This window comes from Haliaeetus leucocephalus, unplaced genomic scaffold (assembly GCF_000737465.1).
Source record: "Haliaeetus leucocephalus isolate CR32 unplaced genomic scaffold, Haliaeetus_leucocephalus-4.0 Scaffold678, whole genome shotgun sequence".
In the NCBI taxonomy this organism is placed as follows: domain Eukaryota; kingdom Metazoa; phylum Chordata; class Aves; order Accipitriformes; family Accipitridae; genus Haliaeetus; species Haliaeetus leucocephalus.
This window is the reverse complement of record NW_010973114.1, coordinates 5,358,932-5,377,315: the sequence shown is the minus strand read 5'-3', so window position 1 is coordinate 5,377,315 and position 18,384 is coordinate 5,358,932. Positions and strand designations below refer to the sequence as shown.

The window sequence follows — 18,384 nt, the reverse complement described above, 5'->3', positions numbered from 1 at the left end:
GAAGGGGGCTTCCCACCGCCTCCCAGCCGTCCCCCCGCCGCCGCGGCCGGGCTCTCTCTCCTGGGCCGGCGGAGGTCGGGCTCGCTCCGGTTCTTCACCGCGATTTCGTTGGGTACGTGATTTTTTTTTTTTTAATTTAATTTTAATTTTTTTCCGGCCTGATCCTTTGGCCTTTAGTTATTCCCTGACCTCAAGGCGGAGTTTTAAAATTAGAAATAACCGGGAAGAAATTTCTCCCTTCTCTCGGCTCCTGCCTGAGACCCCCTCTCCTTCCTCCTCCTTCCTCCTCCTCGCGATGCGGAGACTCAGCAAAGTAATTTTGCAAAGGTGTCTTTGAGCACTCGAGGCGGGAGAACCGGGCTGGAAATAGCAGGGAGAGAAATCTTGAAGGCGTTTTGGGGCCGGAGCTTCATGGCTCCGTGTGGGTGAAATGGATGGCGAGAATGGCATCCAGGTCGGAGAGGGGCTGGAGCTGTTTTCCACCTCCCTTATCTTATTTATTTTATTTTTTTAAAGCCGTGGGAAAGCGCTTCCCAAAGACCCCGGCCGGGTATAACGCGCCCCGGCCTCTCTCCTCTGAATTGCACCGCGTTGACAAAGAGAAAGTCGGGAAAGTCCTTGTGCACCGGCACAAGTTTCTTTAGAGCTAAAAACCTCTTTCGCTGCAGAGATTTATTTAGATTTCGGCTTCTCCGAGAAGTTGAGCTTTATTATTTCTTTCTTTGGAAAAGATGCAACTCTTGTTTAAAAAAAAAAATAATAAAGCGGTTAAAAAATGCCACCGGCTGGCGGTGGAGAGGCAGAGATGGGTCAAACGGCTCCGCTGCGGAGGTCGCTGCCCGCCGAGCCGGGTTCCAGCGCTCCCGGCCGGCTCTTTCCTTCGCCCGCCCCGGAGAGGGGTCGGCGGCCGCGGAGCTGCGCGCAGGTTTGGGGGGCGAAGAGCCGGGGGGGGGTGAATAGCAGAGCCAGTGGTGGATCTATCCCCGCTACCTTCTCACCCGGGGAAAAAATTCCCGTGTTGGGAAATAGCAACCCAAACCCTCCCTCCGGGGTGGGGGAGGTAAAAAAGAAAAAATCAGAAAAGGAAAAAAAAAATAATTAAGGAACGCGGTGGAGGCCGGTGCGGGCAGGGAACCGAGCTCTCGTTTGCAAAACAAACCAAAACAAAATTCCCTTTTCTATCTCGGCACCTTTCCCCCCTCCCCTTACCGCGGGAGCATCTCCGCGCCGCTCCGCGGCCCGCGGAAGCCCCCCCAGGGCCGCCCGCGTCCCCCCGCAGCGCGGCCAAGGGCAGAGCCGCAGCCTGCGCGCCCGGCCGCGGATCGCTGCTTTGCATTAATCAACCCGGGCGATCAGCGGAGCTGGGGCCGGTGGCCCGTAATTAGGGAGCGTGTGCCGCCCGGATTATCTCGTTAGTTTATCAAGAAAACATTTATTATAATTAATTCTCGGACGGGGTAATTATTATTGAGCGAGGGCAGAGCAACTGGTAGCCGGGTTCTTTGCGGAGCGAGGAGTCCGGGGGGGGGAGAGGAGGGGGAAAAGGTGACAGATTGCGGAGCGAAGCCGTTGCTCCGCGGGCTGCGGGGTGGCCCCGGGATGCGCGGCCGTGGGCGGGCGGCTCCGCGGGCGGCCGCGCTGGGCTGGTGCCTCAGCGTGATGCCGCCGAGTTTAATAGAGTGGAGGTTTGTTTTTTTGTTGTTGTTGTGGTTTTTTTTTTTTTTTTTTATGAAAGGGGGGTTTGGGGGTTTTGGTGGTGGTGGTTGTTGGTTGTTTACAGGTTTTTAAGCGGGCAGCAAAACCCAGTTTTGCTCGCCCCGCGCATCTTGCGCTGCCCAACAAATTGGCGGGCGAAGCTCCCCGAAACCCACGCGGAGCTGGGCTCCCCCCTCGGCAAAGCTCCCCCTTTTCAGCCTCTTCCCGGGGGGGGGGGGTGTTTTTTAAAAAACAGGGCCCGACCCCTACACCCCCCCCCCGCGCTAGGGCGGCAAAGCGCTTCTCCGAGGGGAAAAGAGAGAAAACTCCGCACCGCGGATAACCGGGCACCGACAGCGCTGGCGGGGGGTGCACCGGGACCGGGGGGGGTCCCGCAGAAAACACCCCCCCCGGCAGCGCGCAGCCCTCCCGGGGCGGCGGCTCTGCTCCCGTGTGCGCTTTTAGCTAAAACACGGGAGTTTTGGGGGGTTTGGGGAACAAAGTTATGCCGGAGTTGGTTTTTCCGACGGCCGCCGGGAATGGAGGGAAGGGCGAGATTTTGCCCCAAAAAAAGAAAAGAAATTTTTGCATGGAAAACCAGCCCTAACGCTTTCAAGAGCCCCGGGCTGGCCCCTTGTCGGCCATTTTTTTGGCAGAGTGGGCTTTTGGGTCGTCCCCCCACCTTTGACCCCCCGCTGCAGAAAGCCCGGCCCCGCCGGGGCAGCGAGGGGGGAACCGGGGGAACCGGAGCCGGGCCCGGGGGAGCCGGAGCCGGGGGACCCGTTCGCCCACCCGCCGGGACCGTCCCGGGGCCGCTTCCCCACCGAGGTGTTTGTTTAGCTTCGGCTCCGTCATCAAGAGTTTCTTGAAAGCCTAATAAATCTGTTACTTGCCTCCAAATCTAATTACCCGGAGTACTAATTAGGTGCAAATGGCCGGTGGAAATTACTGCAGACGTGGACTGATGGTGGTAGAGCAGAAAAGTTTGTCTCTTCCCGAGCGGGCATTTGAGCTCTGAAATGCAGCAACGTCGGGGGGAAGGAGAAAGGCAGAGGGGGGGGGGAAGGTTTGAATGTTGCCCAAACCTGGGATAATTAAAGTCCTTGCAAGAGACTAGGGGAGAGATAGGTTTCTTGAATTGTTTCTTTGTTTCTCACCCTTGGGCTTTGTTATCTGCATTATTTATTTAGCCGAGGGGTTCTTTGTGTCTGCCAATGGCCCCAATCAAGTTTTGCTTGAGACAATTAGCCGGTGCCCGGCCGGGAATCCTATGCAAATGCCCCGGGCTGCCGTACAATGAGGGCAGTTGAAGGCGTTGGGGGGGGTGGGTGGTTTTGTTCGGGCAGTAATTACTGGCTGGGATGTGCCCCCCCCCTTCCCTCCCCTCTTCTCCCCTTTTTGGGGAGAGATGCGTTTATCTAGTCAGTCTCTCCCAGCTCCCAAATCCGACTGGGGTCCGGCTTTACGAGCTGGAGGCTTGACCGGGGTGGGGGGGGAGAAAGGCAGCGGGGATAAAAGCTGGGGGAGCAGCGAGCTGGCCTGACTCCCCCCCCTCCCCATCTCTCCCTATATCCCCCCCCCCTCTTCCCTCCTCTCTCTTCTCCGCAGGCACCTGGCGGGCCCCCCCCGCCCGACGGCCCCCCCAGGCACCCCCCGGGGCAGGCAGGGCGCTCGGGCGGCTTCCCCTCGCCCGGATTTCGGCCAACTCTCCTCCCCGCTCCAACTTTAGCATGATGTCTTATCTTAAGCAACCACCTTATGCAGTCAATGGCCTGAGTCTCACAACCTCGGGCATGGATTTGTTGCATCCGTCCGTCGGTTATCCCGGTAAGCCACGGTTTTCTTTTCCCTATTCTCTCCCCCTCCCGCCCCCCCATGCTTTTTACCCCACGGAGGAAAAGCCACCGGGCTTTTTTTGGAGGAACAACACACCGTGATGGCTGGGGGGGGGGGGGCCCCCTTTTTTCCCCTTTTCCCTCCACTTTTGGGCGGGGGAAGGGTCTGCAAAAGAGGGGACACCCTCCTGCTGGAGGTGGGGGGGGCACATGCTCCAAACCCATCCAGGGTTGCTGGGGAGGGGGCAGCAGAAGTGGCATCGCTGGAGGCTGAGGACCGGGGTGCTGGTCCCCCAGGAGAGGAGGGAGGAATGGGGGGACCCCCTTGGGGAGGGGGTTGGAGAGGACAGACGGGGTTGAGGGGGTCGTTGACTGACAGTCAGGGTCTCCGTCTCTTTTCGCAGCCACCCCTCGAAAGCAGCGGCGGGAGCGCACCACCTTCACCCGGGCGCAGCTGGATGTGTTGGAGGCCCTTTTTGCCAAAACCCGCTACCCCGACATCTTCATGCGGGAGGAGGTGGCACTCAAAATCAACCTGCCCGAGTCCAGAGTACAGGTAAGAAGCGGGGTGACCCCCCCCAGACACCCCTACCTGTCCCCCCCCCCTCCATCCCGCCGTGGAGGGTTTGGCTGAGCAGGGAGGCGAGGGGGCTGTTTTAGGGGATGGGGTCGGTCCTGGAGGGAAATCGAGCCGCTGTGGGATGAAGGAGGCTCACGGATGGGTGAGGGTGCAGGGGGGGATGGAGTGGCAATTCGCTTCCTCAGGGCTGCTGGAGTGTGACCCCCCCCCTCATCCCTGTGCACTGGGATGGGGGGGTTCGTGCAGCTCCTGGATCCCAGCTCCTGAGCCTTCTGTACCCCTCCTCTTGAGCCGGGGAGGGCTCCCCGCCATTCCCAGGTTCTGCACCGTGCCTTGCTCCGGGTACCAAATCCCCACCTGTCCCGCAGGCATTTGGGGTCCCTGCGGAAGCCGTAAAGGATCCCCCCTTTCCCAGGGATCACCGCATCCCTGGAGTAGGGCCGGACTGGGATCCCCTTTCCCACCAGTACAGACTGGGAGCTTCCTCTCCCCTTGAAGGGACTCTGATGAGCGAGGGGATGCCTTGGCAGAGGGGACCCCTCACCTGGGGCTGAGCTGTGTCTCCTCTGCGAGGGCCCAATCCAGACAACATTTTGGAGGTGCTGCTGGCAGGGCAGGAGGATCCTGCCCCCAGTAGGGATCCAGCACACCCTTGCAGCAGGAGCAGGGCAGTTCCGAAGCCATCCTTCCTGCTCGCCTCCCTGCGAGGCTTTCCCGAGGCTGCGTGGTGCCGTGCCCCAGCGGAGCGTGGCCGCCGGGGACCGGGATCCGCCCCCCCCCCATGCCAAAGCCCAGCCTTGGCCCCACCAAACCTCCCCAGCACCCCTCCTCCCCAGAACCAGCCCCCTTGGTCCCTGCTAAGACAGGGTGAGATGGGTTGGGAGGTCGACCCTGGCCAGGGATGGGGGGGGCGTGAGAGCAGAAAGCCTGTTTGGAGGGTAAATGAGACATCTTTCCCCCCCCCAACCCCTGCCTCTGTTTCCCTAATTGTTCCCTCCCTTTCTGATGCTCTATTGTTTCTAATTAAGGGCTTGACTTCAATAAGGCCTTAAATGGTGATTCCTGGGGGTCCCCGGCTGGCAAACAGCAAATAGGGAGCGCTCCCCCCTGCCCCCCCCCAGCATTCCCCCAAAAGTGACCTTATTAAGCAGTTTGATTTGCCCATTTCCACTTGTTATTACTGCTAATGATCTCAGGGAGGGGGAGCCCCGGAGCTTTTCTTTGCAGCAGCCCGCAAGCCTCTGCTGGCGGGGGAACGCTTTTAGCATCCCCTCCCCGGCGAGATCTCCCCCGCCGCCGGCCCTTTCCCCCCGTGGGTTTGCCTGCGCATCCCTAACACCAGGCTTTTTTCTCTCTCCCTCCCCGTCTCTGGGTCTCAAGGTATGGTTTAAAAACCGCCGAGCCAAGTGCCGGCAGCAGCAGCAGCAGCAGCAGAACGGCGGCCAGAACAAGGTACGGCCAGCTAAAAAGAAGAATTCGCCGGCCCGGGAAGTGAGTTCGGAGAGCGGGACCAGCGGGCAGTTCACTCCCCCCTCCAGCACCTCGGTCCCCACCATTTCCAGCAGCAGTGCCCCTGTCTCCATCTGGAGCCCAGCATCCATCTCCCCGCTCTCAGATCCCCTGTCCACCTCTTCCTCCTGCATGCAGAGATCCTATCCCATGACCTACACCCAGGCATCAGGCTACAGCCAAGGATACGCTGGCTCGACCTCCTATTTTGGAGGGATGGACTGTGGATCTTACTTGACCCCTATGCACCACCAGCTTCCCGGACCGGGGGCCACCCTGAGTCCCATGGGTGCCAACGCGGTCACCAGTCACCTCAACCAGTCTCCAGCCTCCCTCTCCACCCAGGGCTATGGAGCGTCCAGTTTGGGCTTTAACTCCACCACCGATTGCTTGGATTATAAAGACCAAACCGCCTCCTGGAAGTTAAACTTCAATGCTGACTGCTTGGATTATAAGGACCAGACATCGTCGTGGAAGTTCCAGGTTTTGTGAAGAACCTTTGTGATAACGAAAGAAATCGCGACGAGAACGAACAGGCTGGGCTGAACGCTCCAGTTTTAGTCAGGTCTTGGTTAAATTAAAGAGAAAAATAACTCAACGGACAAACAAACGAACAAAAAAACCGACAGCAACAAGAGGGGGACAGTGTTGGTGTGATCCCGTTCAGACTCATCTCCTGCTCAGACGCTCTGGAAAAGGAATAATAAAGAGGAAAAACGGAGGAGGAAGGCCTTAAACGGACAGATCATCTAGTGAGCAGAAAACAGACAGACCCATCTGTGTTCTTTCTAGTTTTAGGCAATTGTTGGGTTTCTTTGTTTGGAAAAGGTGGGAGATCGTCCCACCTATGGGCCAGTTTTAAAAAAAAAAAAAAAAAAAAAAAAAAGTAAAAAAAAAAGTCTAGGTTTTTATTTCTTTTTTTGTGTGTGCGTGGAAAGATCCTTCACCCAGAGGTTTCCAATGTGTTAGCCAACCCTCGGTTAAAATATTCGGAATGGACAACATCTCTCTTTTTCTCCCTCTTTTTCTCCCTCCCTCTTTCTTTCTCTCTCGCTCTCGAGCTCATCCAACTGTTTCATGCCCAACTTGCTCAAGTTGGCACCCGGAGAACTTGGTTCAGGGCTGTGTGGGTTGTGTGACTGATTGTCCTAGCTGCACTACTTTATTTAAAGATAAAAAAAAAAAGATAATGTTCATAAGGAGTCAATATGTAGTTTTTAAGAGACAATCAGTGTGTGTCTTATATAAATGGTACATCTGTGGTTTTTAATCTGTGCTAGACTTCAAAACTGTGATCTCCTGTATTGTATGCAACTATGAACTCTGCACCAGCGGGAGTTCTGCTGTGATTTAAATAGGTTATAATTATAAGTGAAATTCAGAGCAACTGAGTTACCTATTATCATCTTTTAAAAAATAATAAAAAAAAGTATATATTAAAAAAAAAAAGAAAAACGCAAAAACACGATCGCCTTTCACCCGAGGTGAACTGCACTGAAACTTTTTACAACAAACTGTCTCTGAATGAAAGAGAAAAGACCGAAAAAACCCCACCCGAGGACATTAAACTCCTCTGGAGCTCACTTACTGCTGGCCACGCTGGCAGTAACCGTCAAATCCAACAGGACTTTGGGCAGTTGCTCTGACCTGGATGAATTTAAACCGAGAAATTCATTGTCGTTTATGCTTGCAGATGTTAACTGAAAAAAAAAAAAAAGATATATATGCATAAACCTTTTTTCCTGGATTTGGCAGATATGTATAATTATATTAAAATGGTTCTAGCACACTTGATGGTTGTCTTCCATTTTAATCGCATCCGGCGAGCGACGGAGAGGGGCGATGCCGTCTGCCGCAGGGATTTCTCGGTTGCAGCCAGGCGCGGGGGGACCAGGAGGGTCCGGCTGCTTCCGCAGGGCTGAGACAAAGGGGGTTTTGCCAGCGGCTCCCCAAGGCGAAGGAAGCAAAAGGAAGGGAGGATTCTATTTTTTTTAATTTATTTTTTAAAGCCAAAAACCCCCCATTTGTCACAAACAGACCTTGGATAACGTGACCGCCCCCCCCAGCTTCCCCAAATCTCGTCGTGGGGAAGGGAGGGATGCGTTTGCTCTGTGGCCTCCCGGGAGGTGCCAGTCCCCGGCTGCATTTTGGGAGAACCCGAAACTTTCCAGGCTGATCCGGGGAGGAGAAGGGGGGACCTGGAACGATCAGGCAGGATCATGCGAGCGGAGGTGCTGGGGAAGGAAGGGGACAAGTTTTTAAGCTACAGTTCCACAAGTTGAAGCCACAGTGCCCTACGATGCAGGATCAGGCCCTTCCCAAGCATCCCTGCTCTTGGTGGCTCTTTCTCTGTCCTTCTCCCTCTTTCTCCCTCTCTCCTTCCCTTGCGCATCGCTTGAGCCCTGAACTCCGTCCGGATTTAACGCAGCAAAAAAACGGACCTCTGGAAAGAGAGAGACACAGAAAAAAAGCACCCGTCACCATCCCGCTCCCTGTCACCGGCTGTCCCCCATGGCTCGTCACCAGCACCCTCCTGCCCGCCAGTCGCTTGGAGCCACAGGCGTGCGGTCGGAGCACGAACGCCGGTCGCGGTGCCTCTCCGGCCATCCCTCGGGCTTCGCATCCCTGCATCCCAAAGGGGTTATCCCGCTCCGGCAAACCCTCTCCTTCCCACGGCAGCGTTGATGCCCCCAGCCACCGTGAGCAAAGATCAGCCTTTAAAATAAACCTATCGTCCGGCTCTGAACGAAGGCGAGATTATATGCTGCTTCGTGTCAGCGCTTGTCGGTCGGTTATTTTTTTTTTTTTTTTTTTTTTTTTTTTAATGGGAGGATATGTGCAGGGAGGATTTGGGAAGCGCGAGGCAGCGCGGAGGCTGGGGCTGCTGGGGATGGCTCAGCTGGGTCCCCACCACCGGCTGTTCCCAGGCAGCAGCGTGGAAAGTTTCATTTCTCCACTGATTTGGTTCAAACCAACAAAGTTTACCTCCCCCTCAAAAAAACTATTCAAGCAAAATACGATCAGAAAAAGCAAGTCCTTGTCGAACTGGGGCGCAGCATCCCACCTGCCTGGAAAAGCTCTTTGTTTCCTGGGCTTTTGATTATTTTTTTTTTAAAGCCTCCTTAAAACCTCTTTTCCCGTTTTGCTTTTCCCATCTTATCTTTTACTTTTCTTTCCTGAGTATTTCCTTGTCTGTTAGGGATGAGCTCCTCCGGCTAGTGCTCATTTTTATCAGAAAAGCCAATTCATGGCAGGAATTTCCCCGAATTCCCCCTGGCTTTTTGCACTTTCCACATTTTCTCTACCTGTTTGTTTCTGATTTTAATTTAAATGGGCACTCGCGTGGGCAAAGGGCAAAATCCCAAGGTGAGCTGGCAAACGCAAAATATTATATAAAGAGCGTTTTAACTCCTTTTTCATTTTTAATGTTTTAGATCTCATTTCCAGCTGAATTTGTTTCCTCTGAACTCAGGCTGCGGGAGGCAATTCTGGGTCCGATAAAATCGGGGGAAAAGCTGGGGGGGACCACGTATGTTTACACTCAGAAAGCTGGATTTAGGGGCAAAGAGCTGATTAGAAGGTTGGTTGATTTGAGGTGTCCTCCCAGCCCCCCAAAACATACATATAAGCAAATCCTCTCCCTGTTCTGCAGGTGACATTTTCCACCAGAGGGGAAAAAAAAATCCGGCAAAATTGAAAAAGCGGAAAACCAGGAGGGAAGTCTTGACCGCAACCACAGTCGAGCTGCCTCAAACGCCGGCTCTGCCTCCCCTGCCTGCTCCCTGCCTACATTCTGCCTACTCCTTGCCCGATATTCCTGCCTGATCCCTGCCTGCTCCTTGCCCCATCCTACATGTTGTCCCCTGCCCGCATCCTACCCATTCCCTGCCTGCTCCTTGCCAGCACCAGCCCACACTGCCCAGTTTCTCCCCAGTAACCAGCCTTCGCCCGGGAGGGCTCTGCTCCCACCCTGGGCTGAGCCAGCCTAGAGATTCCCCAAAACAGGGACAAGTTTTGGGGTGATTGCATTTCCAGGAGGAGCCCGGGGCTGGGGAACACTGCCAGTTTCCAAGGAGACAGGGCAGAGTGACTGAAAAAAAGCCGGATTTAGGGATTCACAGCAGAGCTTCCCCACCTGGCGCTGGGGTGGGGGGTACAGGGACCCCCCAAATCCCCACTCACAGCCCTGGTACTGCCCTTACCTGGCATTTCGGGGGGGTGGCGGGGATAGGGCTGGAGGGTTGGGTGTGGGTTTAGGTTTGGGAGGGCAGAGTTCGGGTCTGGGAAGGTTAGAAAGAGGATTGGGAATGCTGGGCAAGGATATGGATTTGGGGTTGAGAGGGCTGGGTATGAGTTGGACTTGGGTTTGGACTTGGCTTGGGTCCTGGACCCCATCTAGTTTTGGGGACTGAAAGCGAGTGGGGACCGCAGAAGGGGCCCCCAACCTCTGTTCCTCATTTCCCAAAGAGCGGGGGAGGACAGGTCCCCCCAGCCCCTGGGGTCACACAGGTCTGGGGGGGGCCGGGGAGGCAAACCCCCAAAGGCAGCCCCCCGTGATCGCAGGGGGGGCCACGGCCTCCCTCACCCCCAGCCCGTGCTGGGGGCTGTCATCTGGGGAGGGGACACCTCTGGTCCCCACTCCCAGCCCCGCAGGGTGCAGGGACCGAGGGGGTGCACAGGGCTCCGAGCCTCCACACACGCACCCCCCTCCCCGCATATGCCCACCCCACATATACGTGCATAGAGCAGAATTGGGCATGTCTATAAATGTATATAGCATGAATGTATATCCATCAATGCACAGGCATAGATGGATATAGCACACAAATGCATACAGAAATGCATGTCAATGAATGCAAATTGCACAAATGCCCGTATCAATGCATATCTATAAATGCACATGGCTCCAATGCATATGGCATAAATGCAGATATTGATGCATATCATAAATGCCTATTGCATGAATGCACGTATCAGGGCATATATATAAATGCATATAGCACGGATGGATATAGCCATGCCTATAGCACCGGTGCCTGCAGGTGTAAGTGGCTCTGCCAGTGCTGGGGTGAAGGGCCTGGGGGGGCTGGGGGGGTCGGGACCTGGGATCAGGGGTGGGCTGGTGCGGTGCTGGGTGCGGTGGGGCATCAGGGATGGGGGGTGGAAAGAGAGAGAGAAAGAAGAAGGAAAAAAGGAAACAAGGAAAGGAAAGGAAAGGAAAGGAAAGGAAAGGAAAGGAAAGGAAAGGAAAGGAAAGGAAAGGAAAGGAAAGGAAAGGAAAGGAAAGGAAAGGGAAATGGAAAGGAAAGGGAAATGGAAAGGAAAGGAAAGGAAAGGGAAATGGAAAAAGAAAAGGAAAAGGAAAAGGAAAAAGAAAGGAAAAGGAAAGGAAAAGGAAAGGAAAAGGAGACAGAAAAAGACAGAAGGGAAGGAGAAACGCCACGCGGCAGGTCCAGCTGCTGGGGCTGCCCAGTGTCTCCCTGCTGCTGTTATTGCTGCTGCACCTCTGCGCTGGGGCAGAGCAGAGGGAGGTGATGGCGGGGGGGCTGAAGAGGGGGGGAAGAGATAGATAAATATATAAATGCCGCACAAACTGTTAAAATCTGCTCTGAGAGTCAATTTTGACTTTTAGGCTCATGAACCATTAATAAAAATCTCCTTATACTCAAATGGCTCTCAAATGCCGTGATAGCGGATTACAAACTCCTAATGGAGATACTGTATGATCAAATATTCTCTAAGCAGCAAGGTCTAACGTAGCAGGGGTGGCCGGGCCACCTGATTATCAGCTTATCGGCAAATACTTCTTAGTGTGCAATGTGCCAAAAAGAAAGCGCCTTCCTCGGCGTGGCCTTCCCTGGTTTTCATTTAAACAGATTCGGAAACGACATCATGTGGTCTGGGGACAAGAGGATGACCTGTGACAATGACGTCACCACGTGCGGGGTTGCACACCCCACCGTCATGGGGCTTGACCCCAGTTTTGGGTTTTCCACATTAGAGATACAGAGTTGAAGGCAACGGTGGGGGCTCCCCTTCAGGCTCCTAGTGCACAGAGAAAACACCGTCCTTGGTCTCATACACCTCCTGGTGACACTCAGCCCTTGCCAGGACCAAGCCACTGTACATGATGTATAATTACTTGGTAATTAAATTTGGAAGGCTGAGGTAGCATCATTACAAGGGAGAGCAAGAGGAAAGGAGGTGCCTCTGCAAGACCAGAGACCTCCTTACAGAGATCCCCACGGAGCTAATTGCTGGAAAAACTGGACCGTATTTCTGTTGTTTTCTGTTTTCAAGGAGGAGCTGCTTCTCTCCCTGCCTCCCCTCACATGCTCACAGGTAGGGACCCTGATATTTATTCTCGTGTGGATGCTGGTAACAAGAGATGCAATAGTTCTGCAAGAGCTGCTGTTGCTTAGAAAATTCATTGTCTAACTCTCCATGGGGGGCAACTCGCCCTGCAGAGCCCTGTGCCCTGGGAGGGTCTGGGACCAGGCTGGAGAGGGAGGACAAGGCACGAGGGAGCAAAGAGGGCAACTTACCTCCTTTATGCTTCAGAAAATATATTTTAAAAGTCCTTTCTGGCCCGTAACCTTTCCAACAGGGACCGCATTTTGTGTGTGCGTACAGCACCTAGCACAGAGCGGCAGCAGTGCTTCCACTCTCCATCGCCATTAATAGCAGTTCACAGCCTGCTCAGAGATTATTTAACTCTCACTTTGCTGAAGTAATGACACAGGAGAGTTTTCAAGACTTGGAGCATTTCTGACTTTCCCAAAGGCGGTTGTGAGATCAGGATGTCAATGCCAAGAAGAAAAGATTTCCTACTGACCTCCTTTGATTCACTTGTGACTTTTTGGTAAGGCTTGCCACGTACCTTGTGTTTCCAAGCACCAGCCTTTGGATGCAGCGAGGATTCCCATGCTGGGATACCTTTCTCATACCTCCCCTGTGCAGCCCCGGTGCCCACGGTGTGTTTCCCACCAGGGCCGGGTCCTTCTGCATCCTCATTCCCTTTAGAAGTGACAAAGGACAGATTGCTTTTCCTTTCAGACACAGTTTAAAAGCGATTTATCTCCTCATGTGACTGTTAAAAGCAAAGCATCCTTCCATTCGTGCAAGCCAGTCCCTTCGTGCCGCAGTGGTGGAAGGACAAGTAACCACGCTCTGCTGTGTCTCACTGATTTTTGGGGACCCCGTGGGCCATGGCAGCTCGTCCAAAGGATGTGGGGCTGCAGGTTTGACCCCTCAGGATAATCAGGCTCCTCTCCATTAGGGAAATACCTGGACCCCCCCCAGGGAAGCTTGTCTGGGGAGTTACTGCAGGCTGATCTGAGTAAGGGTATTGCCCCAGGAGCTGCAGAGCTGCAAAGGAGGAGTGTGGCCAGTTGTGAGGGTGTTTGTTCAGTGTCGCATGGAAGAGGCAGCACGAGCTTGGCTTTATTTAACATTTTTATTAGCAATGTGAAAGAGCACGCAGGCAGAATTGTTAAACACCAAATCGCCAGAGCTGGTGGAGGAAGAGAAGTGGTAGAAAGAGGCACCTAGAGGATGGAGAGCTTGGGAAAGAAAAGCAGGGCTGGATGGCGAAGGGCAAGCAAATGGAGAGATAAACGGAGCGATTCAGCATCCCTGCAGGAAGAAGGTGTTTGGGAAGACGAGCTGTGCACAAGCTGGTGAGCGCTAAGCCCTCCCAACAGCCGTGAGGTTGCAGGAACTGGGGTGGTGGGATGGTGAGAAGGGTGATGGAGTCTGGTGGGAACCCAAAAGGCTTCAGCCCTGGGTCAGCAGGGGCATGAGGGCAGGGATGTTGCCCCTGAAACCCTGGAAATCTCCAGATCGGGTGGGAGAGGAGACCTCTACTGAAAGGATATTGTCCAGTCTCAGCGCCAGGCTTTGAAAATGGAAGTGGAGGATCAGGAAAGGTTCAGGAAGAGCCACAAAAGCAACTCAAGGAGTGGGGAACCTGCCTGGCAGAGGGGCACGTGAGGAGATCCTGTCAATGTATGGAGTTATCCGAGAGAAAGTTGACATGATGTAAGTATATTCAGTGAGTGCAGAGTATCACATGGAAGGCAAAAGCATGTGTTTATCCATCTGGTAACAGTACCCAGGTTGACAGGTTAAAATAAGATTAATCCAAACTGGTTATCAGAGACAAATAAAAGTTATCAGCTGAACAAATTGACTTAGGACATAGAAGATATGCAGGATTTTTTAAGTATTACAGTCAAATAACTGGGTGCCTCTCTAAAAGATATACAGTATATGTTTGCTCCTGTCCATAGTTATTTAAAATACAATATGGCGCATCCCTTACTGAAACCACTCAGGTTACTCTGCTGTTTCAGGGCTATGTGCAGGACTTTTTAGAGGATGGGGTATTCACTAGATGATTCCTGGGGAAATTTGCTTCTGGGCCATCTTTGGACATGTCAAATCAAACACAGATGCTGTGTTTGCAGAGAGCTGAGTGATGGGTGCCAGGGATCAGGTTACCAGTGGTACCAAGTGGCCTGTGCTGCTGAGATTTTATTATGATAAGACCTCCAGGCTGTAGGACCTCCAAGCTGATGGCTCATCCAAGGCAAGTGTGGCAGAAGCACGGCATGCTATCGATGGCCGGCTTTTCCAATGTGCATGGAAGAGGCCATCTGCAGTGGAAGAAGGGCCACTCTCCCACTGCTAGTGCAACACTGGGATCCCTAAGGTAACCCAGGCTTGGGAAACACCTTGCAAGAATTTCCTGGAGCAGTTTGGGTCACCCCTGCTGCACAACTGCTCTTTCTTTTTTTTCTTTGGCAGCTCTCTTGCCCGCTGCTTCCTTGTCGTGGGGACCAGGGACACAGTGACAACCTCTCCAGGTGTGCAGACTATCCACCTACTTTGGCAGGTACTGCCAGGGGTGACTTAAACTGCTAAAGGCTGCCAAAGCTCGTTTTTGACTCATGGCCTCCCATACCAAGGGGGAGGAGATGACTGCAGACGGGGTCACTGCAGAGACATCTGAATCTCTTTCGCTGTGTTTTGGGGGAGCGCCTTCAGCATTTTGTGGGGTGTCATTGCTTGAAGGGATCATCCAGGTCTGCTGCAAGTCTGTGACATTGCAAGGGGTGGTGGTGGACTGGTTGAAAATTAGTAATAAACAGCATGCTGGAGCTATTTGGAGTTTGATGGGAACAACTGTGCAGATGCAGAGGTCACCCTGTTGCATTACACTGGTCCCTGTGTAACTGAGACCAAAATTAGAGCCTCACTACATGTATTTCATTACTCGTATTGATGCAACCACATTAAAATAGTCCCTATATGTCTGATTTCCCAGGGAAAATCCTAGTCTCTGACATTTCATTTTTTACTTTGATGGCATCGCTGGCCGGTGAGGGCCTATTGGGGCTCCTCTCACCACCTTACCATTGGGTCAGACTGCAATAATCAAAGGCAAAAAGAGCATCGAGTAGCACCCTGGGGTGCCGAGGAATATGCAGGTCCCTCCCTGCCAGGGTGACTTTGCAGCATCCATTTCTCACGCATCTGTCCTGGGGCCTATATATGATGTAGGAAGGCCACCGTGGCTCTGATGAGCTGTCTATGTGGCTTTTACGCTTCTGTCTGCAGTGCCTTAATTGCCTCAACCTTTGGATAGATACTGCAGCAAACAGTTGTTATTACTTGGGCTCAGCCTTTAATATTTGCTGCAAGAAGATGTCTGGTCCTTTCTAAGACTTCTGGGAGGCTGAGATTTTCTAAACCCAGGAGCCGAGCCTTGTCGAGGGTTTCCTTGGACCAGCTGGGAAAGGGACAAGTGGAGAGGACCCAGGGACAAGGGCAGTGCTTACTGCTGGCAGGGCCCGGAGGACCACTGATGGTAGGGGCAGAAGCAATTTGCTTTGCAGTCTGCATCGGTCTTAGGATTAGCTCTGTTTGTGCGATGTTTGTGAGCAATTTTGTTGCCAGGATGATGAGGCGCCTGGCAAGGGAACCTGAAGAGACTTTGGCCACGGGCGTTATGCTTGCTGGGCTGGGGACAAAGCAGGAGGGTCAAACAAGGGGTCTTCCCCCAACCCACGTGGGTGATGCCACATGTGGTCGCCTGTAGGTGGGTCGGATGAGATGAGCCATGAGGTTGTTGGTGTTCCCGTGTCAGACACAGCCCCTCGATGGAGCGTGGGGCAAATCAACCAGATGTGTCTGGCACTTGGGCGTAGAGGAGTTGAGGTGTTGGAAAAGCAGGAGATGGGCTGAGCTGCATGGGGAGAGGGAGTGTGAGACAGAAATCAGCTGCGTGACCCCCCCGGCAGCACCAAAGATGTTTAGGTGTCCTGATAATCAGAGAATCCAGTGATGCTCGTGGGCTCATACTGGGAATCTGACTGTAACTGTCCCCATCAGTATTAACAGACAGCCTCTTTATTCACTCTGCAGTTTAATAGACAGTGTTTAGATATTATACAGAGACAGATTACTTACGGAGACCAGGCATGATGTGCTTATTTTTTATTTGCCTTCAAATCACAGAAATCCACAAGCGACATTAATTCTAGACCCAGCCATACCAGCCTGTTCTGGGAGCTTTAAAATTAAAGCAATCACAAGGCTGCCCTTAGATTTCCAGTGACTTATGCAAGAAACCAAACACATGAGAACAGAAGGACAAATGAAAAACTGAGGTTTCAGGCTGGAATTCAGCCTTCTTTTGGTTTGTACCAAGAGCAATGCGATCTTGTCAGTTTTCCTGTGTCAGGAGAGGGGAGGGAGGGGGTTGTCTTGATTAGATCCAATTTCCTACCTGTTTACTATAGGCATTTGCATAATGATCACCCTGCAAAGAGTGGTTAGCATATGCTAACACCGATTCTTGAACCCGTTAAAACACAAACCCCACGCAGACTGCTGCTGTTTACAGCACATCTCTGCCTCCTGATTGCATCCCAGTGGATGTGGCCAGTGCGTGCCCCCACTACCTGAGATGGCTGGAAGCCTCTTCCAGATGTCATCAGGACAGGATGCAGAGAGATAAACACAAACTGTTTTATTTTCATCCATAAGGAAAAATCAGAGGGCTGGAAAGAGATCTAAAGGTCTTTTAGGGGTAATTTTCCATTTTAGTTCCCTGTTCAGTGTTGGAAGAAAGAAACTTCTCCGATACCCCATATTCCTGGCCCAAGCGCTAGCACAGTGACAGCAGCTGATAGATTTTGAAGCAGTGCAAATCAGAAGAGAGGCAAGGGCAGCAGTTCAGTCCTCCCCAGTTATCTGAATCCAAGCAGGATACATGCTTCACCAGAACCTTCACCAATGCAAATCTTCATGTATAGAGTGATGATTTACGGACCCTCACCCTAACGTGGTGGGAAGTTGAGCTTATTTGTAAATCATTTGCTTTCAGTGAGGACAGGCACGAGTGTGCCATTGTTTTGGAAGAGTTTCTTGTTGGCCGAATTACAAAAAAAAGAAAGATAAAGGAGATGGATGCAAGGCAGACACGACTGTGCTATTGCCAAAGGGTGGCAGAGGATTGCAAGGTTTGAGTATCCAAGCAGCGAGGTGTCAGCAAACAAACCCAAGCTGGTTCACCTTTCAGCAGATCTGTTCATCGCTTCGCTTCGACAAACAGGGTCACGACATTCTTCCCCACCTCCCCCTTTTCAGTCTCTCCCACGTGTGTTTTCACAGGTTGGCAGCCGTCGGCAGAGTCACGCATGCTCCTCTCGCTGCTGTGTGCTGAAGAATTATGCCCCCTCCACATGCACATCTTTTTAATGGAAGCATTTTAGTAGCCTGGGTGACTCTGATGGCTTAGAGACCAATTGTTCGTGGAGCTGTGCCAGCAGATCTCTGAGGGGACGGGAATATCCAAGGAAGGGCATAGGGAGCAGGTGGGAGGCAGTAACCTCTCCCCTGGGATGGAGCAGCCCAGTACATTGCAGTTGCTCCCTGCTCTGGGTAGATTTGTTCTCCACACATTCACGTTGGCTTTTTCTTGTTAGACAATATTCTGCATAAACTGGATAGTCATAGGACAGAAAAGTCATAGAACGAGAAAGAACAATTCAAGTTTGAAGGGAACTCTGAAGGTCTCCAGTCCTAGATCCTGCTCAAAGCAGAGCTAACTTCAAAGTTAAATCACATTGCTTCTGTCAAATTTTGAATATCCCCAGGGACGGAGAGTCCTCCCAGCTTCTCTGGTCCCTGCCATAGGGCTTAACTGCTTGCATGGAGGGGAGTTGTTTCCTATCTGTCCCTTGTTGCAACTTGTGTCTATGACCAAAAGGGAGCCTGAGGAATCATTGTCACTTCCCGTGCGACCCCAGACCTCCAGTGGAATGAGGGATGATTTGCCCCAGCTCCCTTGAGCACTGCTCTCTCCTGGTTTGTGTCCACAACACAGAAATACATCTTCCAGAAACACGGATTTCTTAAAGTTGATCACTGGCTTGATTTGGAGGATAAGGGCTTATAACTAACCGCCAGGTGTATGCAGTGGTAGGACCAGATGGTCTTTTGCTCTCTTCTGTTTTGCGAAGCTCTGAAGGCCCTTTGAGCAATTCCATAGTGTGTCCCCTAGCAGGGACACCCGTGGGCTTCGACCTCCAGCCAACTCCTTTGGCAGCTGCTGCAGCTGGGCATTGTCCTCTTGGACCCACCGCTCTTCCACACCAAACGTCCTAACGATCCTTCATGGTGTCTGGAAGTCCTCTGGGACAATTGCGACGGTGTCCCAGGGATTCCCATTGCACCACACTGGCCCAAGGACAACAG

General features: G+C 52.8%; 1 protein-coding gene across 2 annotated transcripts; it reads left to right on the top strand.

Moving 5' to 3' along the window:
- Positions 1-3,303: 3,303 nt before the first annotated feature.
- On the top strand, positions 3,304-7,408 carry OTX2 (orthodenticle homeobox 2). Of its 2 annotated transcripts, none has more exons than XM_010579817.1 (3): positions 3,304-3,522; positions 3,935-4,086; positions 5,491-7,408. In XM_010579817.1, exons 1-3 carry the CDS (start codon positions 3,426-3,428, stop codon positions 6,109-6,111), a joined length of 870 nt encoding a protein of 289 aa, XP_010578119.1. In that variant the 5' UTR covers positions 3,304-3,425; the 3' UTR covers positions 6,112-7,408. The 2 variants fall into 2 exon arrangements, with proteins under 2 accessions (XP_010578119.1, XP_010578118.1); XM_010579816.1 differs by having other exon boundaries at positions 3,426-3,522; positions 3,914-4,086.
- Positions 7,409-18,384: the final 10,976 nt, after the last annotated feature.

Excerpts from the sequence above, each read along its gene's own strand:
- OTX2 (XM_010579816.1), top strand. The coding sequence starts at position 3,426 with ATGATGTCTTATCTTAAGCAACCACCTTATGCAGTCAATGGCCTGAGT. Across the intron at positions 3,523-3,913 it reads TCCGTCCGTCGGTTATCCCG|GGTCTCCGTCTCTTTTCGCA; the intron begins GTAAGCCACGGT and ends ACTGACAGTCAG. Across the intron at positions 4,087-5,490 it reads TGCCCGAGTCCAGAGTACAG|GTATGGTTTAAAAACCGCCG; the intron begins GTAAGAAGCGGG and ends CTGGGTCTCAAG.